Consider the following 25,608-nt stretch of genomic DNA (forward strand, 5'->3'; position numbering starts at 1 on the left):
AACCTGGGAGGCTGAGGTTGCAGTGTGCCGAGATCACACTACTGAACTCTAGCCTGGGTGACGGAATGAGACTCCATCTCGAAAAAAAATAAATAAAAAATTAAAAATAAAAAGAAATACATGAAATTAATTTCAATAATATCGTCTTTAACCGAATATATGTAAAATATTGTCAGTTCAACATGTTATTGATTTTAAAATATTAACACAATGTTTTACATTTTTTTGTACCAAGACTTTGAAACCTGGTGTGTATCTTAGGCTTACAGCACATTTCAGTTCAAACATAAAATTTTCATTGGAAATACTTGATTTGCTTTTAGATTTCATAAAACTTACTACTTTTTCATGGAAAAGTAGATTCACATACCCAAGTTTTTCCAAAAATACAAAAGTTTTCCAGCAATGGAAATAAGTGTCAGTTTTTAGATTTAAATTAATTAAAATACAGTTAAAAATTCAGTTTGAGTGGCACTAGTCTCATTGCAGGTGCACAGTAGCCACGTGTGGCTACTCTGTTGGACAGCACAGGGAGGGTTATGTGAAGTAAAATAGGCTACTTTACAGCGGATGTGCACTCTGAAAATACCCAAAATGGTTTAGCACCATCGCAAAGCATTTCACAGGATTAGTGTTTCTTAGAATACATGTTGGCTTATCCTAGTGGAATTTTTAGAATTAGAAGGGTCAAATCTCTAATTTTGAATGTGAGGAGACAAACTTTTTTGAAAGTGCACAGATTCCAGAATTTGAAATAGTGTTTGGGCTACAGTCAGCAGAATGGTACATTGGTAGAAGTTCCTAAACATACTGTTTTGTGCCATGTTTCTGAAATGCTTGGTGTAGAGGCTTACACTTAAAAACAGATCCAGCAGGAGGGGTGGGAGCGTTCCTGTTCCTGTTTGTGAGTTTCTTTTGCACTCCCTGGAGTCAGTGAGGTGGTGGCTTCAGGTGGGGGGATGAAATTAGGATTGTTTTAAGTCAGTGTCCCAGCCTCCCTGTGTGGTGGAGGTGTGAGGTGGGAGAGGTTGCCACCAGGCTAATTATCTTGTGCTTGTCTCTCACTTTTCTTATCTCACTTTTCTCGAGTGATGTGCGAGTGATGTGCAGGCCGTTTAGCCCCAGATTGTCACACTCACTGTGTACTTTTTGCCATCCTGGGCCAATTGAACACATATTTACTAAATACGGGTGAGTTTTTTCAGTTTATAAAAAGCAGGTTCAAAGACTTTCATTTAATTATCTCATTGATTGAGACTGCTTTGCAGCTGTCAACTAGACCGTCTAAGTGATAACCAGTAAAGATAGAAAAGATCTTGAATCTGGCTGGGCATGGTGGCTCATGCCTGTAGTCCCAGCACTTTGGGAGGCCGAGGCGAGTGGATCACCTGAGGTCAGGAGTTTGAGAGCAGCCTGGCCAACATGGTGAAACCTCGTCTCTACTAAAAATACAAAAAATTAGTTGGGCGCCTGTAATCCCAGCCACTTGGGAGGCTGAGGTAAGAGAATCACTTGAACCTTGGAGGCGGAGGTTGCAGTGAGCCAAGATCACACCGTTGCACTCCAGCCTGGGCGACAAAGCAACACTGTGTCTCAAAAAAAAAAATAAAATAAAGAAATGATCTTGAATCCTGCTTGGAATCAAACCTTGTTCACACTGGAGAGAGTAAGTGCTGATTTTTGGTTACTACATAATTTCATTTCAGTTGACATAGAGAAGCTTATTTTTCTGTGAAGTGCCCTGTCAGAGTTTGGGATATCAGCTATTCAACCTTGTTTTTTGTTTGTTTAGTCATTATGACTTCTTACATTTTTGTTTTTCTTTAGAAGTGCATTTTGGTTATTCATTTATGCCTTTATAAAAACCAGACTGTATAGTGGTGAGCAGAAATAATGCCCTTTAATGACTTAATAAGGTCAGAGATCTAGCAGGTGATCGCGTGCGCTCCTCCCTAGGATCCCAGGGCAGTGAAGCTTGTGATCAGTTGTTGCCTCTTCTTGCCGTTGTTTCCTTTACCCCTCTGCTTACAGAAAATAATTGCTGTTCTTTTAATGCCAAGAAGTTCCCATTTATAAACTGAAGTTAGATAATTAGGTAGCTTAGAACAGTGGCTTTTAAACTTTTTGATTGGCTCTACTATAAAAAATTCAATTTGTATTGAAACCCATAGACATGTGAATGTTTACGCTGAAGCAGAAGTATTTACTTTCTGATAATAAGTGTATGTAGTCAGATACAGTCTTTTAAGTCCACTTTGTATGGTACAGAACAAAACACTAACAAGCTAATTCCAACCCACTAAATTGATTTAATGATCACTGAGGGTTGTCTTACCATGATTTCAAAACATTTAGAAGGCACTACTCATGAGTTGCCCCATTTCAGCATATGATCCCCACTTTTGCTGGTCTAAATCATTTATCAGTCCCACTCAGTTATCATATCAACCAGATTTGTTAGTGACTTTAAAAAAATGTTAATTTGTTACTTCAGCATGTAGAAGATGGATATTTTCGATGCCCAGAGTGTTGTCTTCCCTGTCCAGGGGATCTCATTCTGATCAAACCGAATTGGCCATCCATACTGAGAAGTGGCTATTGATAATATTTATATTGAGAAATGAATATGTGTTTATACTTTCTCCCCCAGATATTAGAGAAACTGAAGTGGGAAACACCTTTGTAGCTACCAGATTATGTATTCTCTTTTGGAAAAGCCTTATGGAAAACACTGCTGTGCTGTCTTTCAGCTTCCAGGTTTCACGAAGGCACATCTCTCAACTAGTAATATGTTCTGTTTTCAGAACACACTTCAGTACATTTGATTAGTTCAGCATTTCCCACTGTTTGTTGGGGTACTAATAGATTTGTCTGCCCAAAAAAAAAAGGTTTCTTTCCTAATTAAACAGAATTAAACTGGCCTTTCTTTGCTACAGGATTTCTTAGCGTCTTTAAGATGGGAATTTGCATTGGAAATCTTAGTGATGTGTATATAAAATCTTCAAAGTGCCAGGTTTTTGTTTTTTAGTGTCCACTTGGGGAAATGCTTGATTAGCTTTCCATTTCAATTATCCCTTTCTAAAACTGCGTCTTAAGCAAACTGGAATTGGGTGTTTCCCAGGTCTCTTCAAACACTTTAATATGTTGGTTCCCAGACTTCGGTTTCAGGGAACTGTAAGGTTGAAAAAGACACATTGGGGTCCATCATGAGTTACTGGTTTGAAATTTGCCAAGTAAAGGCATTTTTGAAACTTACCATTTGTTACCATCATTTCAAAGAAAAAAAAATTTTAACAAAAAAGTAGAATGAACAGTCTCAGAATAAGAGCCGTCTCATTAAATTGAATAAAGCTTTATGAAAATGATTACATTGTTTCCTTTTTCCCACAGATCATCACAGGTGCTAAAGTTTGGCATTTGGGAACCACATCCTAATTATAGACCATCTGTTAGTATGTATTACAATTAACTATGTGCTTGCTGGTTTTATTAGCCTCACTCATAGGAATAAACCTTATTTCAAGTCTGGGACTACCTTCCTTCATTCTTATTTATTGACTACCGAGATAATGATTTCATGACTCATCCTTTTAAAAAATTACTTTGTTCCATCTGAATATACTGTGAGCAGATAACCATTCTACATTAGTGTCTGAAAAAAGAAAAACCAAGCCCACTCCATTAGGTGCTGAGCAGTTGTAGCATCTGGAATAGTACTCAAAACTTACAGCAAAATTTATGTGATTCAGTCTTGGTGGTTATGTAAAACGGCAAGTAGGTTATAAAACTTACGTATCTGTGTTACTTGTATACATTTTAACCTGTTGGCTCTTCATGAATTATGAAAATGGCCATGGCAGATTTTCTATCATATTATATACATTTTAATTTTTATGTCCATCATCTGCTGTTGCATTTTAAATGACAGAGACCTTAAATCTGGCAACCCCACATCAAATGTCCCCTCTGTCCCTGTCTCAGGGAGAGAAAGTGCTTCTTGGATGCACTTTACTCCTGTAATCAGAGGGCCATGGCCAGCAGCTCTCTGGCCTGCCCTGGTGTGATAATGCTATCAGCTGGTTGTGGGAGTGGCTGCCCCAGCAAGGCCTGCTCTTTCTCCTTTTCGAAGAGTGCTGGGGCAGAGAGGGGAGGAGAGGAGAGGTTATGGTTAGCTGTGTCGGGTGTTGGGGAGGAGAGGTTATGGTTAGCTGTGTCGGGTGTTGGGGAGGAGAGGTTATGGTTAGCTGTGTTGGGTGTTGGGGAGGAGAGGTTACGGTTAGCTGTGTCGGGTGTTGGGGAGGAGAGGTTATGGTTAGCTGTGTTGGGTGTTGGGGAGGAGAGGTTATGGTTAGCTGTGGTGGACTTGAATTGGAGCTTGGTATAATCTAGGTCCTGTGTGATTGGAAAGATGTGTTTACTGCATCAGTATTTATTGAGCAAATCTAATATGTTGAGCACTGTATAGTGCTGGGAATAAGAAGGTAAAAAGACCTAGTTTTTATCTTTGGAACTCAACCAGTAATGTAAACAGACAGACACACAAAGAGGCTGCCCGTAATAAAGACGGCGCTGCGGGATCCTCGAGGATAGAGAAGAGGAAGGGAATAGGAAAGTCTCCCCAAAGGAGGAAACATCTGAGCTGGGTCTTAATGGGCAGATGGGAGTCGCTTGGTGTGGTGGAGTGGTTAAGAACTGAGGTTCTGAAGTCAGGACAGCTGTGTGATCAGATCAGCCCAGTGTTGAGCAGCTGTGCCATCTTGTGTGCCCCGGTTTTCTCATTGGTAAAATAAGGGGATAGTAATAGTACCCACCTCGAAGACTGATCGTGAAGATTCAGTGAGAACTTGTTTCAGGTGTTTAACATGTTGCTTGGGTCAGTGTTAGCTACTGTTTTCATTATTGTTATTACTGGAATTGGGTGTTTCCCAGGTCTCTTCCCTGCTCTATTTCAGGCAGAAGAAATAGAATAAACAAGGACAGAGTTAGGGAGTGAGTGGAAGAGTGGGAAATGGTGAGATAGTAGTGAGGCCCAAGGGTTAACTCTTTGGAGGAGAGCGAAAGGGTAGCTTGGAGTTGTAGTTTGATTGGTTTTGTATTCTAAGAAATTTGTTTTATTTTTATTTTTTTAAACAAGACAGGTTCTCACCCTGTCATCCAGGCTGGAGTGCAATAGTGTGATCATAGCTCACTGTGACCTTGAACTCCTGGGCTCAAGTGATCCTCCTGCCTCAGCCTCCTGGGTAGCTAAGACTGCAAATGTGTGCCATCATGGCCAGCTTATTTATTTATTTATTTATTTAGAGACAGAGTCTCATTCTGTTGCTGAGGCTGGAGTGCAGTGGCACAATCTCAGCTCACTGCAACCTCCACCTCCCGGGTTCAAGCAATTCTTTTACCTCAGCCTCCCCAGTAGCTGGGATTACAGGCATGCACCACCATGCCCAGCTAATTTTTGTATTTTTAGTAGAGACGGGGTTTCGCCGTGTTGGCCAGGCTGGTCTCAAACTCCTGACCTCAAGTAATCCACCTGCCTTACAGACGTGAGCCACCGCGCCAGCCTATTTTTATTTTTTAGAGATAGGATCTTGCTTTTTTGCCTAGCCTGGTCTCGAACTCCTGACCTCAAGTGATTTTCCCACCTTGCCCTCCCAAAGTGCTGAGATAAGACCCAGCTGTGATTACAGGTGTGAGCAACTATGCCTGGCCCAGAAATTTGGATTTTATCCCATAGAAAGCAGTTTTAAAAACTAAACTTGCCTCCACTGATTTTCATGTTAAGGATCCGGTGGAAGGAACAGGCAGTCAAAGCAAGAGAGACAAGTGGAGAACATAAATTAAGGTAGTGACCATAAAGATGGAAAGACCAGGCCGGGTGCGGTGGTTCGTGCCTGTAATCCCAGCACTTTGGGAGGCTAAGGCGGGTGGATCACCCTAGGTCGGGAGTTCGAGACAGCCTAGCCAACGTAGTGAAACCCCATCTCTACTAAAAATACAAAAATTAGCCACGCATGGTGGTGCACACCTGTAGTCCCAGCTACTCTGGAGTCTGAGGCATGAGAATCGCTTGAATCCAGGAGATGGAGGCTGCAGTGAGCCGAGATCGAGCCACTGCATTCCTGCCTAGGCAACTGAGCAAGACTCTGCCTCAAAAAAAAAGTAAAGACCAGATTTTCTAGCTGCTTCTGAAGTGGAGTGAGTCCATCAGCTATGGTGAGAAAGAGGGAGGGGTCCTAGATCAGCCCCAGGCTGGGGGAAGGGATGATGCCACGAATTGGGGTAGGCGGTCAGTGAGTAGAGCAGGGGTTTGGGCTATGTGGTGGGATGAACAGCAGGAGTAGAAGGCAATGTGTTTGGCTTTGGACATGTTTAGATTTGCCAGACATTTAATATAACTTGGCAGGCAGAAATAAGGGTCTGGAGCTCAAGGCAGAAGCTTGGGAGCCATTTACTTGCGTACAGAGGTGGTCCTTTAGGCCATGGGAGTGACAGTGCTCCCTTAGGAGTTGCTCAGAGGAGCAGGGTGAGAACAGGAAAAAGGAGGGTGCAAGAGAAACCCGAAAAGGAAGGATTTTAGGGCCGGCGCCCCAGCGGTCAGCTTGGGAAGCCCTGAATTGAATGAGGGCAGTTAGATTTGGCCTTGAGGAGCACTGGCATCCATCAAGCTGCAGTGAGTCCCAGCAGCCGAGCACATTGTTCATCCTGCTTCTTGTTGTCGCATGGCAAAGTCTCCTCATGGGTTTTTGGGTCTCTCCCTGGCAATACGTTGAGCAGCTCTCCAGCAGAAACTCACAGTGTTCATCAGTGTCACCCCAGGACCTGCACAGCTTCTGACAGAGGGTGCTCAGTGAGCATTTGTTGAATGAATAAGTGAATCAAAGATGACTTGAAACAACTCAGCAAATAATTATGGAGTGCATCATATGCTCCAGGAGCTATGCTGGTCTCTGGGGATAAAGCAGTGAGCAAAAATAGATTGAAAAATGCTGCCCTGGTTGGGCTTCCCTTCTGAAGCACAAATAGGAAGGAGCTAGCCGAGAGGTAAGCATTGAAGGTGAGGATGAGCTCTACCTCCATCATCTGTGGACTGCAGCCTGGCACTCCGTAGGCACTTGATAAAATTGGTTGACTTATACCTGGAAGAGAGGATATCCTGGGGAGAAAAATCTCCCCGCAGAGAAGAGACCTGAGGCATGGGGAGAGATTTGCTGCCTAGATGACAGGTTAGCCTCAGAGAAGGAAAAGTAAATATGGAAATGGAGGGAAGGGTGTTTGAGGGAGTTCTCCTGGGAAGCATTCACTGTTTCTGTAAAGTAGGAATAGGAGGTGAAGTCTGAGTGGGAAAAAGAACTTGAAGTAAGATAAAACATGTGGAACAGCGCCACCCGCCTTCCAAAAAAAAAAAAGAAAGACTGCAAAGAGAACCGGCTGCCAGCCCTAAGAGCTTCACTGAGAGAGGAGATGCGTTATATGTAATTGCAGTGATCTGTGGCTGCGCAGGGTTTTTTTTTTCCCAGCAAGGGAAGGTGAAGAACACAGTTAGTTGGAGTCGGGGTTTGTCTGAGGTTGCGTGAGGATAGGCTTAGAAAAGTAGTGTGGGATAACCAGGGGGCAAGGTCTTTGGAGAATGCTGGTGAATATGCATGACAGTGCGTGTTAGGTTGAGAATAAAAGAACCAGGGGCAGGCAAATGGTCTGAAGAAAAGGAAAAGAAGAAGGAGTCTGGGTTGGAGGAGGTGGGAATTTACATCTTGGAAGGGCTGAAGATAGCACTTCCTGTGGTGAACCCCGGGCAGAGCGTCCTGCATGCTTTACCTGTGCTAACTCATTTCATCTTCATGAAGACCCTGTGAGCTGGTGCGGAGAGACTGTGTTGCCTGAGGCTACACAGGTAGGAAGTGACCCCAATGGCCTCGGCTGCTGAGCTTCTGTGCTTGGGCATTATGGTATTCTGCCCTAGGAAGAAACCAGACAAAATACTTCTCCCAGGCCAGGTAGCATTGCAGTAGCTTCCTGAAGTTGCTGGGCCAGCTTTCCTTCCAGAAGAAATATTTGGCGTGGTGTGGAAGGGGGCTGTGAACTGTCTCCTCCCTTTTAGAAGAAATATCTGTATTTCAGGTAGCAGTGTCCTTGATACAGAACTCTTAGTTTTCCCCACCTGCTTTGCACATGCTTGAATGTCCTTTAATAGGAAACAAAGAATGCCTAACATCTCACAACTGGGGAAGGCTTTAAATGCAATCAGCCTGTGAATTCTCTGAGCTGTAGCAGCTTCTGTGTTTACTTGTCCTCCCCCCACCAATAGAGAAGAAAAGCCAGAGTGGCTGGCCCCTCCACCAGCTTGGGGAAGGGGAGACTTTTAGGCACTATGGTCCCTAAAAGGAGGGGAACTGGTGTTTCCTGCTGCAGAACACTGGTGTGTCTGCAGTGGTTTGGGGAGGACATCTGAGTCCTGTGATGTATCACTCAGGGTCTAGGCCCTTTGTAAACCCAGGGGAGACCTGCTTTAAATTTTGCTGGGAGCCCTCCTTTAAATTTTGCTTGGAGGCTGTTTGGAAGCACAGAGGCTTTGCAAATGACACATGCAGACAGCTTTATCCTTCTGTGTGAAGAAGAATTATTTGCAGAGACAACAATGTATATTCATGGTACCATTTTTGTTTGCATTTTTTAAATGTCTGGCTTTGCTCTTGAGGCAATTTGGAAGGATTGCCACTATATTTTCTTGGATGTAAACAAATTATAATGGTTTTAAAAGAAACAACACACCAAAACAACATCATCTTACATGCCAAGGAAGTTTAGATATTTCAGATATTGAAAATATAGAGCAAATAGATCATCTGGCATTATTTACTGAGAATTCTTAGATTCATTCCTGATCCCAGTGTTTTCTTTTGAGGCCACGTGTTTGAAATGTCTAACCTGCTGGGACCTTTCCAGCTCTGCTTGGTTCACTATTAGGGACTAGCTTTTTTGCCTTTGTCGTCATCTTCTTTTTTTTTTAATTTATTAGAGACAGGGCTTTGCTCTGTCACCCAGGCTGGAGTGCAATGGCACGATCTCAGCTCACTACAGCCTCAGACTTGAGCCAAACAATCCTCCTGGGTTAGCCTGCCAAGTAGTTAGGACTACAGGTGCACACCACCACACCTGGCTAAATTTTTCTGTAGAGACGGGGCCTTGATATGTTGCCCAGGCTGGTCTCAAACTGCTGAACTCAGGCAATCCTCCTGCCTTTGCCTCCCAAGGTGCTGGGATTATAGGCATGAGCCACCATCCTCAGCCTTATTTTGTTTTGTTTTGTTTTGTTTTGTTGAGATGGAGTCTCGCCCTGTCACCCAGGCTGGAGTGCAGTGGTGCAATATCAGCTCACTGCAAGCTCCGCCTCCCAGGTTCACACCATTCTCCTGCCTCAGCCTCCCCAGCAGCTAGGACTACAGGCGCCCGCCACCACGCCCAGCTAATTTTTTTTGTTTGTTTGTATTTTTAGTAGAGACAGGGTTTCACCATGTTAGCCAGTATGGTCTCGATCTCCTGACCTTGTGATCCACCTGCCTCAGCCTCCGAAAGTGCTGGGATTACAGGCGTGAGCCACTGCGTCTGGCCTTTTTTTTTCTTTTTAATACACTGCTAGGTTGGCCCATACTGCATCATATTGTTAACACCTTTGATTTTAAAAATTGCTTACCTCTAATGGATTTCTTTTTCTTTTTTTGAGACAGGGTCTCAGTCTGTTGGAGTACAATGTCACAATCTCAGCCTCAACCTACCGGGCTCAAGCAGTCCTTCCATCTCAGCTACCAGAGTAGCTGGGGCTACAGGCTCCACCGCCATGCCCGGCTAATTTTTTTGTAGAGGTGGGGCTTTCTAATGGATTTTTAATAATGTGATCTTCTTCTATCACATGTTAAATCCTAATAGTTACTGGTACTTAATAGATCTAGAGGTAAAAACCAGATAACCTACCACTGAATAAATGAGTGCCTCAGTGGTCCGGGACCCTAAAACTGGGCCTCGTTGGAGTCTCTAGGACTTGTTGGCACCTTTATTTGGAAGTCAGGGTAGAAAAAACAGCTTATTTGTTCTTCATTTCTTTCTCCTAGAATATTTCTATTCTCCTGAGGCAGGGATGAGTTGGTTGCTCATTTTTAGATTATGGAACTCTTGCTGGTGTTTTTTTCTGGTTTCCCTTTGTTTGGGTCAGGGGCAGTGATAGGGCAGACGCGGTTCAGGCTCGCAGTTATGACCTGTACTCTGCAGTAGCTTCTCTCTGAGGTTCTGTGTAACCAAATTTTAAAACATTGCTCTGAGTCATGCTGAGTTTTTCCATAAGGCTCTGGTGGGGGGGAAGGGACATGAACTGATTCATTAAGTGCCTATTATGCTGCACACACTTCCATTACCTCATTTAGTCCTCCCGACAACGTGATGTGGAGGATGGTTTTATCTTCATAAGAAAAAAGGAGTGCTGACAGCTCAGTGACCAGGCTGCAGCCATGTACACATGAGGAGGTGGAGGAACTGGGTGCTGTAGCTCCACCAAAATTTTCTTCTCTTCCCAAGCTGCCTTAAACACAGTGCAGAATGATTTGCTAATTAATTGGTTGAATCCCTGTATTATAAAGTGGAGTGTCTTAAAATACGGATGCAGATGACGGGAACGGCTGCTGGCTTTGTGGTATCCTCAGCACTGCATTCATGATAAACAACAGGAGAATGAGACTGTGCTGATGGTGTGCAGAATAGGAGGTCTTTGGGAGCATCCCTGGCTGGCTGCTGAAAGGTGTTTTTCTTTTTTTTTTTTTTTTTGAGACAGAGTCTCATACTGTTGCCCCTCGCTGGAGCACAGCACATGGCTTGATCTCAGCTCACTGCAACCTCCACCTCCCGGGTTCAAGCGATTCTCCTGCTTCAGCCTCCCAAGTAGCTGGGATTACAGGTGCCTGCCACCATACCCAGGCTGATTTTTTGTATTTTTAGTAGAGACGGGGTTTCACTATGTTGGCCAGGCTGTTCTCAAGCTCCTGACCTCATGATCTACCCCCCTCAGCCTCCCAAAGTGCTGAGATTACAGGCATGAGCCACCGCACCCAGCCAAAAAGCGTTTTTCTTTTTTCTTTCTTTTTTTTTTTTTTAGACAAGTCTTGTTCTGTTGCCCAGGTTGGAGTGCAGTGGTGTGATTCATAGTTCACTGCAGCCTCGACCTTCTGGGCTCAAGCTGAGATCCTCCTGTCTCAGCCACGCAAGTAATTGGGACTACAGGCATGAGCCACCACGCCTGGCTAATTAGAAAAACTTATTTTAACAGAGACAGGGTCTCCCTATGCTGCTCAGGCTGGTCTTGAACTTCTGGGCTCAAGTGATTCTCCCACCTCAGCCTCCCAAAGTGCTAGGATTACAGGCATAAGCCACAATGCTTGGCCCATTTTTTCTTTTTAAGCAACATGACAGATTAACTAAAAAAGAAAAATCACTGAATGGTTAAAAAGTTTATTTCAGGTGATTAATTGAAAAACCAATTGATTAATAAAGACATTTTTAAAGGATCTAAACTGTATTGAGTTTAAGTTGTAATTCTTAAAGCATAATCAGAAGGTTTATCAAAGCTGTAACAAAGAAAATAGAAGTCATTTGTAATTAGACAATAATTAAAGGCAAGTACATGCCCAGTGATTTTAAAGTGCTTGAAAACAATTAGTTTTCTTAAGTAGGTTAAATATCTGGGTTACAAGCTTGTTTACACTATTAATTTACTTAGCAAACCTGTTCTTCATAGATGATGCAAAGTTGAACTTTAGTTTGGCTCTCTGAATTATTACGAGTTCTAACTTAACTGATATTCTTTTAAAAATACATTTTAAATTAATTATTTTTAATTTTAAAAGTGTTCTTTTCTCTCTCTTTTCCTTCCTGAACAGTTCAGTCCTAGAGGCTATTAAGTGGGCTCAGCAAGGTGTTGGCCTGGCCAGGGGTATCAGAGCCTGAGTAGGATGAGGAGGGAGGGTCTGGTGTGCTGTGTCAGAGCCCAGGAGAGGTGAGAAGGGCATCCATTGCTTCTGGGATGCCCTTCCTGTATTGATTGGTTGAATATAGGAGGATTGATGAAATAAGTATGTTCAGGATAATGGCCCCCAGCAGCTCTCACTGTTGAAGAACGTTACAGATATTGGAAAGGAAACAGCTAGAATTAACCCTGTGATGCTAGATCGGCATCAGAAGTATTGGTGTGAATGCATGGATTTTAATAAGGACCGATAAAAATAGCAATAAAATCTTTGCAAAAGGCATGCATGTATGTGTATTTATATACATATGTGTGTGCACATACATACGCACATCTGTTTCCTAGTTCTGTTCATAGTAGAAGGGGAGGGTGCCTGGGAACAGCAATATTCCAATAGCAATGAGTGTTTCAGGTTTCTAGATCTTGGCTTCTATATCCCGTTTTCCACTAAAAGGAACCCCAGCTGCTTGGAGAAATGGCTGATTATAGGATTGAAGCAGGAATGTTTAACATGAGCCTGGAACATCTTGGGTTAGAAAGCAAAGAAGTCTTCAAAGAGTGATGAAAACATGCCAAAAGGACCCAGAGTCAGTTTGAAGGGATTCCCACTGGCCAAATCAGTTAATTTCAAAATTTGAGAAGTGATAGTCATGGATTAGAACCTGCTGAATAAGTCATGGATTAGAACCTGCTGAATAAAAAAGAAAACTAAGGGTTCTCACACAGCTTCACCTACTTTGTAAGAAAACCTATGTATGGACTTATCAATTAATTCAGCATTTGAAGAATGGGTTCTCTAAATTTCAAAGTACCTCTTCAAAAATACTTAATGATTACAAAGGAGAAAAAGAGCAACTTTCCAATGGAGAGGCCTGGCAGACGCCACCTTAACCAGGTAATCGCAGCAGTGGAACAAATTGAAATCATGCCACCTGCTAGGATGTAAAGAGAACACACCATTCCCTCTGCAGTATTCCTGCCAAGGCACATGACCTCAATCAATTATGAGGAAATGATAGACAAACCTGGTTGGAGTGACATTCTACAAAATAACTGGCCTGTGATCCTCAAAAATTTCATGGTTGTGAAAGTCAAAGCAAGACCAAAGAATGATTCTAAACTGAAGGAGACTAAAGAGACATGTCAACTAAATGCAACATGTGATTCTGACCTCGATCTTTTTACTATAAAGGCTATTGGTAGGACGGGTGACGAAGCTTGCATGGGGCTTGAGGATTTAATGATAGGAATGTATCAGCGTTAATGTTCTGATTGTGATGGTTGTATTATGGTTATATAGGACTGTGGTTTGGTTTTTGTTGTTGTTGTTTTTGTTTTGAGACAGAGCCTGGCTCTCTCGCCCAGGCTGGAGTGCTGCGGTGGCACGATCTCAGCTCACTGCAACCTCTGCCTTCTGGGTTCAAACGATTTTCATGATGCCTTAGCCTCCCGACTAGCTGGGATTACAGGCATGTGCCACCATACCTGACTAATTTTTGTATTTTTAATAGAGATTGGGTTTCACCATGTTGGCCAGGCTGGTCTTGAACTCCTGACTTCAAGTGATCCACCCGACTCGGCCTCTCAAAGTGCTGGGTTTGCAGGTGTGAGCCACAGTCCCTGGCCTAGTGATTTGGTTTTGTTTTTTGGGAAAACACATACTAAAGTATTCAGGGTGACGGGGCCTCAAGTTGGCAACTTCCCCTCAATGGTTCTGGGGAGAGACAGTTCTTTGTACTATTCTTGCAAATTTCCATAAGTTTGAGATTGTTTCAAAATTTTAAAATAATTTAAAAAGTAATATTCTTTTTTTATTTTTTTTGCGACAAGAGTTTCACTCTTGTTGCCCAAGCTGAAGTGCAGTGGCATGATCTCGGCTCACTACAACTTCTGCCTGCCAGGTTCAAGCATTTCTCCTGCCTCAGCCTCCCGAGTAGCTGGGATTACAGGCGTGCACCCCCAAGCCCAGCTAATTTTTTGTATTTTTAGTAGAGACGGGGTTTCATCATGTTAGCCAGGCTGGTCTCGAACTCCTGACCACAGGTGATCTGCCCACCTCAGCCTCCCAAAGTGCTGGGATTACAGGCGTGAGCCACCGCGCCCGGCTAAAAAGTAATATTCTTGCCTAAAATTTAAATCGTGAGAAGTACATAAAATTAAATGTTCACTATTTCTTATTTTAGCCTCCCCTTTTAAGTATTTTATTTATGTATGTATGAATGTATATGTAATATATGTTGTAGGTCATATTGAGTATTTATGATATGCTAGGCACAGGCACACTGTATTCCTGGGAATTACAATGGTCATCAGTCAGAACCCCTGCCACTAGAGCTGCATGGCTTTGTGTTATTTGGAGAAGCCATCATTTCTTTAAGTTCCCTCTCATGAGAGGCAGTGGAATGTGATGGTGGTGGGAGCTCAAGCTCTATATTCGTATCCCAGCCCTGCCAGCAACTGTGCTGAAGTCTTACTCAACTTCGCTGTGCCTCCGCCTCCTTATCTGCAGTCTGGAGATGTGTCTCATCCCCATTTAACAGAGCTGTTGTGAGCATCACACGTGGTGATACACGTAGGGTGCTATACTTGTGGGTGGCACATGGCAAGCACCTGGTAAATGGTAGCTCCCACTGAGGGACGTTTAGGTTATCATTTGTACTTTTATAAATCTAAAAATTGCCTTGTATACATTTTTGCACACTTACACTTTAGAATCTTTAAAAAAAATTTGGCTACCTTTCTGTTGTGAAGTTTTGCTTTTAGTGGCTTTGTTAGTCTGTTAGAGTGCTGTGAAAAACTAGATGGAGAATAGGGAACATGTCTGAAAGTCTGTGCCATATAGGGCTGGAACTTGAGCAGTATGAGATAAATACTGGCTTACTTTCAGATTTTTCTCTGCTCAAAGGTTGGCCTACTAACGTTGTTTTTATGTGGTGATTGGTGCATTTTCTTTTTCTTTTTCTTTCTTTTTTTTTTTTTTTTTTGAGACAGGGTCTCACTCTGTCACCTAGGCTGTAGTGCAGTGGCATGATCATGGCTTACTGCAGCCTCGACCTCCTGGGCTCAAGTGATCTTCCCACTTCAGCCTCCTGAGTAGCTGGGACTACAGGCGTACACTACTACACCTGGCTAATTTTTTATTTTTTGTAGAGACAGGGTCTCGCTGTGTTGCCCAGGCTGGTGGGACTCAAGTGATCCTCCTACCTCGGCCTCTTGAGTAGCTGGGATTAGAGGTGTGAGCCACCACACCCGGCCTCCATTTTCAAATACAGGTTGAGAATCCCAAATCTGAAAATCCAAAATGCTCTAGAACCCAAAATGCTCCAAAATCTGAAACTTTTTGAGCACCAGCACAATACTGAGAGTACTCATTGGAGTATTTTGGATTTCAGATTTTCAGATTCAGGATACTTAACCAGTAAATTTCATGCAACTATTTCAGAATCCGAAAAAGTTTGAAACACTTCTGTTCCCAGACGTTTCAATAAGGAATACTCAATTTGTAATACCATTTTAGAATAGTTAGGGGAGCTTTGCTCAGGTTTGAAAGGGTCATGTAATGTTAATCACTAGGAAATACTTTTGTCTCAAGTAGTGTAAGCCAAGAAAATATGTTTTGAGAACTTTGCCTGATGAGTTTTGAATGTCAGAGAAAGGAATAATATTAATTCCTACTTCTAGTTGAGTTAAAGTCATTTAATTTGATGTTTTGTTTCTGTATACCCTGCTTGAAAAAACCATAATAGGCTTTTACAACCTCTAAATGTGTATGTGGTGTTGTTGTTTTTTTGTTTTTTGTGGGTTTTTTTTTTTTTTTTTTTTGCCTTTGGCAGACCTGTTTTGCAAATGACCAGCTTTCTATATGAGTTTTTAACAAGAATGCTGCCACTTGTTACTTTTCACATTTGAAAGAATCAAATAACTTGTTTTTAGGGTATTATAATTGCAAATAGATTGTGGTTTTCTGCAGTCAGTGGAGGAATGTAAATAAACCATTGCTGCTGTAACTATATATAAATGCATGTAGGACAGGAGATGTGCTTGAAAACTGTGAAGCAAACAGGAGTCCATCTTTCAGAAAGAGACAACCCTTTCCTTTAAGATAAATCTGATTTATGTGTTGCCTCAAGATAACAAATGACTTGTTTCTCAGTTTTGAAATACATAGCCCACAGTGTTGGATAAACACCTTCATAGCTTCATGAAGACCAAAATATTTCCTCCATGTCACTGGCCATAGGGATCCCTAGTCCTTGAAGGTGTATCAGAGGAGTCCATGTGTCGAGTGCCTGCTGGAAGAGGGCCAGGAGTAGACTGCATGGAGGGGATAACTGCAGGTGGAAGGAACTCTGCTCTTGACCGTCTACCTCAGAGTCTGCACTACTGGGTATCTCCAAAGTTACAGCTTGTCAGCATTGCTTCCATCCGTCTTATTTCCACACATTTTGTCTTTTCTTACTAGCCCTTTCCTTCTTGCCCAGGTTTTCACTAATGTTTGACCTAACACATTTGAATTTAGTGAGGAGGACTTCAGGCCTATTGTCTTAGACTATGATAAGGCCAAGTTCTGTGTTGAATGGGCTTCAGCCTTGCAGGTTGCATTAGCTCACTAGCAGATTCCAAAAAATGCTGGCCACTGATCATCAGCCTGTCTTGTTGAGTATAGTAGAGAGAAGTAGTTATTGGTGATCACATGTTGGTGAGCAAACTTAACTGATAGCTCAAAACAAAACATGTTTTTGGTTCTAAGCTATGGGTGCTTCCCAGCCAGGTGTCAGGACACTGTTGCATCACAAAGACCTAATATGTCACAGCATGCCAGGCTTACCCCCGTCCAGGGTCTGGCCCACCCCCTTAATGGATTCCCACCAGGGTTGCTTCTGGTTCTATGACCCACTTTGCTCTTTCCATCATTTCATGTCCCGCCATTTGCCCTTCTGTAACAGAAGTCACCTTCATGAGAGTACTCCTTGCGTCTGCTTTAATCTCTTCCAGGTATGTCATAAAAATGCAAAAATGTACAAATTTTGTACATTTGGGTGCTATTTGGGTGGGGAGATGGAGAGAAGGAAAACTGAAGAAGGTAAAATAGAATTGGGAAAACAGCCTAAAAAACTCTTTGATTACTTTGATAGATACCACTTATGGTAATTCTTTAGTTATAATAAGTTCTGTATTTAAGATGAAATTTTGAGACCCAGTGTTTTCTTTCCTTATACAAGCCTGAGGTTCAGTCATCAGAACAGACTCATGTGGTGAGGCCTTCTGCTTCTGCCAATTTTGTTTTGTTTTGTTTTCATTTCCTGCCACATGGCAGGTGCTGCTGAGAAGTACCTTCAGGAACCACTGAATATTCTAGCCCCATCTTTCTAAGGGTTCGGTGATGTAGCATGCTAAAAGGGTTTGGGCTGTTAGTCAGAGTGGGAGGAGGGTGTCCCGCATCGGCCTGGGCCTCTAGTTGTTCTTTTATTGCCCTTTATGATGTGTCTATTTTGCTTTTTCTTTCCTCCTTCAGTTTTCCTTCTCTCCATCTCCCCACCCAAATAGCATCACCTTCCTCAGCCCTCTACTTTTCATCCCTATTCGCTTCTTAATAAACGAAAGCGAATCAAAAAGAAAAAGACAGCAAAGAGAAAGGAGAAACATTTTATAATGCAGAGTTTTGAGCAAAATACTTAACTCTGTGTCTTTATATGCCACCACATCTCTTTAATTTTTAGAGGATATGAATATTTTGTCATTTGTATTTCATAAGCCATCTGTACTGTGTTGAGACTCTGTGGGTTCTTTGTTGTTTAATTATCGGAGAAGGAGATATAGGGCAGGAACTTTTTACATACTTGTGAATTTTGGTCAGTCTTGTGAAATGTAAGCCTCTGGCATTTATTCACGGACCATTGGGATAAACCAGGCATGTAGGTTCAATTTTTTTTGCTGTTGTTGGGATGCTGTGGCCAGTAGCCAGGGCCAGTCATTCCAGATTCATCCCCTGCCACTCTAGTCCCCAGGGACTAACAGAGTCCAGACAGTGTACATTTTCCTGGCTATAGACCTGTCCTTCTGCTTCCTCTGTCCCACTGCATTCCAAAAATGCTAACAAGTGACTAGCGAGCGTAAATTTTATGTGTTGCAAAAGCAGTTGTGGAACTTGGGTTTCAATGTTTGCACCACTATTTGTAAGCAGGATGTTATCTCTAAATGATACATGTGTAACTGACCCAGGGGGGCTGCCTGGCCTCCTTGATGCTCTTCTGTGAGTATAATTGACTCTGGTAGTGACAGAGCTGCCTGCGGCTATTAAGAAGCTCTGCTGTACTTAGGCCACCTGCTATTGTTCTCTTTCTGCTGCTGCTTTTTCTATTTTTAATAAGTTGCCAATTACTTGGTTTTTATAGGGATACCAACAGTTCACTAAAATGGGCATGGAAAAATGTAGTTGGTTTCTAACCTTCAATTTCACTTATCCAGTGAAATTAATGACATTAAACACTTTCATCAGTTATTATTGTGAAAGTACAGGTACATTTTTATCTTACTGAACATCACGGTTTAGTTTTTCCATTTTGAAGACAGTATACAACTATGTGGCTAAGAGCAGTTTGCCTAACGTATGTTAATTTTCACAATGATAATCTCAGGTGTGTTCCACAGATGTGATCTAATAAATTGATCAACTGTTCCTGACCACTACTGGGCCACACTGGAGTGTGCTGAGTTCCCACCTCATAGTGAAAATTATCAGAATCTTTTGTCTGTTGCATTTTATCTGATTACCTCAAGGACTTAGTAGAAGTTTAATAAATATTTGTAGCATTGTAGTAAGCAAACAAATGTAATTAAGTAGATGGTGTTCACAGATTATCCATTAGTATAAGGTGAGACCAAAGTTTTGTGCACCAATACTGAAAAGGGATTACTTGGTATTAGCTAAGGTCAGAAGATTACTGGTATTCTAGATATGCTGATTCTGTGGCTTATAGATTAAGAAAGAATTTAGATATATATTAATGTAATTACTGAAAATCACTAGAATGGTTAACTGTTGGTTTGTCCATAGAAACACTAATCATCATCAGCCTAGAAGCTTTGGGATCTAGGTGAAGTCCATTACTGAATCTTGAAAATGAGTCATTAATCTGAAAATTGACAGTTAAGCATTGAGCATTTTCAAGAAAGTAATTGAAAAAATATCTGGAAACTACCACTGCCTAACAGTAATACTAGTTTTATGACATTCTTGGTTTACTATATTATCTAATTACTTTAAAAATGTAATTGAAAGTGTTGAGTGTTTATCATCTGAGAGCATTTTATTCTAAATTAATCAGAAAAGTAGTTTTGAATCCACAAGTGCAGTAAGTTTCAATGCTACTTTGATTTGCAGAACCCACCAAGTGAATTTAGGCAGCCAGAAGGGATTTTGATTATTGGGAAAGTCTTTCTGGGTTCTGAGGTTAAGGTGGATTTTATTCCTCTCATCTGTCATGACGAAGGGGTGATCCATGCAATAGTACTTAAGAAATAATGCAGTGGAGCCACATGCTGGCTTCCATTTCCAGAGCTGCCTCCTGGGCCTTTACCTCTTTAAGCCTCAGTTTTCTCAACTGTACAGTGAGCTTCATAGAATTTACCTCAGGAAAGTGAGGTTTACACATTTAGGGCAATGTCCAACACATAATGAGCACAGAAATATATTTTTTTAATTTTTAATTTTTTGTTTTTTTTGAGCATGGACATATTAGATATTAATATAGTTATTAAAATATCTGATTTCTGTATGGGATGCTCATTCAAGAACTTATTGGTGTAAGTATATGATTAGGTACTGTTTCTAAAGATCAGCAAAGTTTTGTCTTTTTTATTTAAATGATCCCCTGTTTAAGAATATAATTTTTAAAAGTATACCATTATACTACCAAGAGAAAATACTAGAAATGTGAGACCAGACCTGACAAGACCTTCATGGGAGAAAATGTAAAATTGTATCAGAAGACATCAAACTAACATTTAAATAGACAGAGCTTTGTCATGTTCATGGTTAAGAAGGCTCAATTATTTTAAAAAATGTCAATTCTTTTTGAATTGGTATATAAATTCAAAGTAATTCCCATAAAAACCCCATGCTTTTTTTCTGAAACTTGATAAGCTGATTTTAAAATTTATATGGAAAAGAGAAATAACAGGAGCAATAAGTGGGGAGGATTTAACCTGCTAGATCCTTGCCATAAAGCTGTAGTAACGAAGAGCAGTGTGGCGTAGATACAGGGGCTGAGGTGGGTCAGCGCCTAAGTGGGAAGCCTAGACAAGACCGCCACGCGTACATGGACTCTTGCTCTGTGGCGGAACTGGCCTGACAGTCAGTAGGGAGAGGCGACAGTTGACACTGCAGTTTAGTTGGGGAAATAATGGACTTTTCGACAAGTGCTCTGGGATACTTCATATGGATTGCGTTAGTCTCTTAGGGCCGCCATAACGAAATACCACAAACTGAATGGCTTAAAACATCGGACGTTTATTCTCTCACAGTTCTGGAGGCTAAAAGTCCACAATTACTCGACCTCTGAAGGCTCTAGGAAGAGTTGCTCCCCATCTCTTCCTAGCCTCTGGTTGCTGGCAGTCCTTCACGTTCATGCCTTAGAGCTGCATCACTTCAGTTTCTGCCTCTGTCTTCACGTGAATGTCTTTGCCTTGTAAGGATCAAGTCATACACCACATACAAGAATAAATACCAAATGGATTCAGATAAGTATGAAAGAAATTATTATTTCTAGAAACAAATATAGAAGAATATTTATGACCTTGGAGCAGGGATGATTAAACAGGATAACATGGCTGCTGGGCGCTGTGGCTCACGCCTGTAGTTCCAGCACTTTGGGAGGCAGAGGCAGGAGGACTGCCTGAGCTCAGAAGTTCGTGGGCGCCTCTACTGTGGTCACACCACTGCACCCCAGCCTGGGCGATGGAGTGAGACCCTCTGTCAAAAATATATATATATGTATAATAAAATAAACATAACAAGAATGAAAGAATTGATACACTGCCTGAGCTCAGAAGTTCGTGGGCGCCTCTACTGTGGTCACACCACTGCACCCCAGCCTGGGCGATGGAGTGAGACCCTGTGTCAAAAATATATATATATGTATAATAAAATAAACATAACGAGAATGAATTGATACATGTTCATTATATCATGATAAGAACTTAAAGTCACCAAATGACATTATGGCCAAAGTGAGAGACAAGCTAGGAGAAGATATTTTCAGTACATGTTATCAACAGAGGATTTATCTCCAGAATACAATGCAGAACTCCTACTAATCAATAAGAAAAAGACCTAGTAGAAGAAAAAAATGCACAAAAGAAACAAATTTCACAGTAGAGAAAATCCAAATGGCCAATAAATATGGAGGGGGAATACAACTTAATTAGTAATCAAGGAAATGCTAGTTAAACCACAATGAGGTCCCATTTTATACTCATCAAATTGGCAAAAATTAAAAGAATTAAGAAAACACTGGCCAGGAGCAGTGATTCACACCTGTAATCCCAGCACTTTGGGAGGCTGAGGTGAGCAGATCACGAGGTCAGGAGATAGAGACCACCCTGGCTAACATGATGAAACCCCATCTCTGCTAGAAAAATACAAAAAATTAGCCAGGCACGGTGGTGGGCGCCTGTAGTCCCGGCTACTCTGGAGGCTGAGGCAGGAGAATGGCGGGAACCCGGGAGGCGGAGCTTGCAGTGAGCTGAGATGCGCCCCAGCTGCACTCCAGCCTGGGCAATGGAGTGAGACTCCATCTCAAAAAAAAAAAAGAAAAAGAAAATACCAAGTTTTGGTGTGGTTATGGAATAGTAGGAGCTTTTACTCTTCTGGTGGGAGTGTAAATTGTTGTTAACCACTTTGGAAAAGAGTGTAGCAATGCAATGTCTAGTAAAGTTGGAAAACATGGACACTCCATGAGCCAGCAGTTTCAGTTGTGGGCTGGTAACCTACCCCACAGAAGAGCTGTATGCATGTACAGGAGGCATGCCCTAAGATGTCTGCAGCAGTGTGGCTTGTCGTGGCAAAAATTGGAAACCTTAATGCCCATCAGTAGGCAAATGTATAAATACAGCATGATACTCTTTACATTTACACGAATTTTAGGGACATAGCATTGTGTGAGAAAAACAAGTTGCAGAAGAATAAAGTAATAAAATTCCACTTACGAAATTCAGAAATACAACTGAAATGTTTAGTTTACCAAGCATGGTGTGGTCAATCAAGGGAGTGCTAAGTTAAGGGGGAAGTTAACGCTTGTGGGGTAGGAAAAGGTGGGATTATACAGGGGGCTTCTGAGTACCGGAAAGGTTCTATTCCTTAAGCTGAGTGGGGGGTATATAAAAGTTATTTCATATGTATTAAATATGTAATAAAAATTTTTCTCCAGAAGTTTTATTATTTTTTAAGGGTGGAAAAATAACACAAATGTCATCTCCATCTAAAAAGTAATTCAGGCACTGAGTACTTATTTTTAAATGCGTTTTGAATTCTTTGCCAATGAGAGATGCCTGAAACATGGAAAGGAAAGACCTAGTGATCCTTGTTTGTCCCATGACATTGGCATTGAGAGGCGTCTGCTGCTGTAGACGTGACAGTGTATCTCAAGAGCAGGCTGAAGGAGGTTTTAGTGGCATGTGAAAACACCGTCAACATTTTTATCAGAGCAAAAATATGCCTATCCCCTGTTCATTTTATTATTATTATTTTTTTTTTTTGGCAACTAAGTAATTGAGCCAGATGGAAAATGTTTCCCACATTAGGTTCTCTTTCAGCTTTCATGCATGTCAGCCATTTAATTTTACTGTTCCTAATCTCCTAATGATAAGACTTCAAAATGTGAATAACCGGCTAAGAGAGTCCAATTTATTCTCTAGAACAGAAACTTCTAAAGATAGCTTATACCTGCCCCTTTCTACCAATGTCCATTTAGTTAATGGATAGTAAGAACAAAATAATAAAACCAGCTTTTATTTCATCCTAGCCTGTCTGAACATGCAGTCATCTGGTTGGTTAGCAGTTGAAAAGGCCCAAACCTTTATCTCACCATAAGAACATGGGCCTGGAAATCAGACAAACAAACCTAGATTCAGGCCTCATCTCTGCCACTTACTATGAGTAAAAACTCTGTAATTTACTTAAAGGCTCTGAACCTCGGTTCGGGACATGGTGGTAGTTCTGCCACTGGCTTCCCAGAATGGTGGCATTCTTACGCTAACCTGCCATGGCATGCATAAGAAGCATACCCCCAGTGAGAGGAGCCCCTGCTGCAGTCACCAGTTGTGTATCTCAAAAGATTTTCACTTGAACACTCTGAGCCTCGGTTTCCTCATTTGCAAAGTGAGAAGAAAGACTTCCACCTCTCAGGGATAAAGAGAATGCAGGCCAGGCACAGTGGCTCACGCCTGTAATCCCAGCACTTTGGGAGGCTGAGGTGGGTGGATCACGAGGTCAGTAGTTCAAGACCAGGCTGGCCAAGATGGTGAAACCCCGTCTCTACTAAAAATACAAAAATGAACTGGGCATGGTGATAGTTGCCTGTAATCCCAGCTACTCTGGAGGCTGAGGCAGAGAATTGCTTGAACCCAGGAGGCGGAGGTTGCAGTGAGCTGAGATCGCATCGCTGCACTCTAGCCTGGGTGACAGAGTGAGACTGTCTCAAAAAAAAAAAAAAAAAAAGAATGCAGATGTGAACACATGCATACTTGGTGACCTGCAAACTGCAGGCCTGCATCACCACTGTTGGAGAACTTGTACCCTTGCTTGCGGGATGCCCACCTCGTGCCTTCCCCCCAACCCCCAGGCTGCTAGAGACCTCGCTTCCTTCCCCCACCTGAAAGGGTTTAACTATAAAACAGAGATAGAAATATCTGTGGTACAAGTTCACTACACAGATCAAGTAGTCAAGTGAGACGAGACGGACAGTGAGTATGAAAAAGCTGTTGTCTCTCAGATTCTGTGGGAATATAGGCACAGATGATGCTCATCCTAACGCCAGGCATTGGCCCCCTCACTGAGCAAGCCTGGTAATCTTATTTGTTCAACATGCAAAATTTGATCTTTAAAAAACAGCTTTGAAAGTAACATGGCTTGGACAGTCTTTTTCTTAAAATTGGTAAGGGAGTTTGTATATCAGTTTCTGCTTCTCTATTCATTGAAAACTGCTAACACTTTGATAAAAATTATTTTCTTTACCATTTTATACGCACAGCTTTCAGTAGTTAACACTGGTGTAGAATCTAAACTCATTTACACTATTTAAGTTTGCCCCTTTGACTGCAGTGGAGACGGTGTTAGGGCTTAAATAAAGACTGGCTTTGGAAACTATTAACATATTGTTGGTAGCAAACATTCATTGATACCCATCTTTCCTAGAACTTAATTAAATTGTAAGGAAAATATTCTTTACCTGTCACCTTAGTCCAGGAACCTGGAAATATGCTTGACCGGAGTTTCAAAACCTTGGAAATGACATTTGGGGCTGGGTAATTCTTTGTTGTGGGGGCCATCCAGTGCCTTGTAAGGTGTTTAGCGGCCTCCTAAGCCTTCTACCCACTAGATGCTATTAGCACCCTGCCACCTCAGTCATGACAAACAAATATCTCTATATATTGTCAGATGTCTCCTGAAGGGCAGAATCATCCTTGCTGAAAACCACTGTCTTACACTCTTCTTTTTCACTTCCCTCCCACATTTAGTCAGTTACCAGCCCTTTTAATACTGCTTCCTGAATATCTTAGTGAGATTTCTTCTTCTTCATCTTCTTCTTTTTTGAGACAGGATCTTGCTTTGTCATCAAGGCTGGAGTGCAGTGGCATGCTGCTGGCTCACTGCAGCCTCAGCTTCCTACGTAGCTGGGACTACAGGTATGTGCCACCACGCCAGCTAATTTTTTAATTTTTTGTAGAAAGGAGGTCTTGCCATGTCGGCCAGGCTGGTCTCTAACTCCTGGACTCAAGCGATTCTCCACCTTGGCCTTCCAGAGTATTGGGATTACAGGCATGAGCCACCATGCCCGGCCTCTTCTTTTTTTTTTTTTTTTTTTAATTCTCATCGTTCATGTGTTAGTTTGAGTGCTTTTCCCATGCCTGAACTATTCTAGTAGTTACCAGGAACACCACCTGTATGGAGTAGCTGATACGTGGTGCTTTACGTATATCATTTGTCGTCCTTGCCACAAACTCTGGGTTGTAAGCAACCTAAACCCAGCTCACACTTTTAAACCCAAAGAGGATCTTAGAGGCCTAAGTTACTAGGAAGCCTCGGACTCCTCGCTTCTCTATATTTTGTGGATGTGCTTGCATGTGCTTTGCTTCCTTGTCCTTAGAGCCAGCCGTCCCAGAACGGGAGAGCAGAAGGGTGTCTCCAGGAGACCTCTGGCAGCAGTCCTTGGAGGGGCCAGTTCTTCAACAAAACTATTAGGGAGATATCTCCATTTTATATGTCAGGCAATTGAAGCTCTGGGAGGGGGAACCCTGTGCCCCAGGCTACATTGTGGCTAATGCTGGCAGACTCTGACTGCAAAGCCTGAACTCTTCGTATTACTGTGTGCTGCTTCCTAAAT

The 25,608-nt window shown here is 42.0% G+C and overlaps 1 protein-coding gene across 9 annotated transcripts in view; it reads left to right on the top strand.

Annotated features, from left to right (window-relative positions):
* TNRC6B (trinucleotide repeat containing adaptor 6B) overlaps positions 1-25,608 on the top strand; it is a 285,267-nt gene that overhangs the window by 142,746 nt on the left and 116,913 nt on the right. Inside the window, exons 1-2 of one of the 9 annotated variants that reach the window (XM_063662945.1) lie at positions 14,603-16,999; positions 20,531-20,750. The exons of 7 other annotated variants lie outside the window; for them this stretch is intronic. In XM_063662945.1, the coding sequence (XP_063519015.1) occupies positions 20,737-20,750 (14 nt within the window). In that variant the 5' untranslated portion in view covers positions 14,603-16,999; positions 20,531-20,736. Of the gene's footprint in view, positions 1-14,602; positions 17,000-20,530; positions 20,751-25,608 lie in introns of those variants that run through there. One more of the 9 variants, XM_063662946.1, reaches the window with a different exon arrangement.

The sequence above is a fragment of the Pongo pygmaeus genome, chromosome 23, assembly GCF_028885625.2.
Source record: "Pongo pygmaeus isolate AG05252 chromosome 23, NHGRI_mPonPyg2-v2.0_pri, whole genome shotgun sequence".
Classification (NCBI taxonomy): domain Eukaryota; kingdom Metazoa; phylum Chordata; class Mammalia; order Primates; family Hominidae; genus Pongo; species Pongo pygmaeus.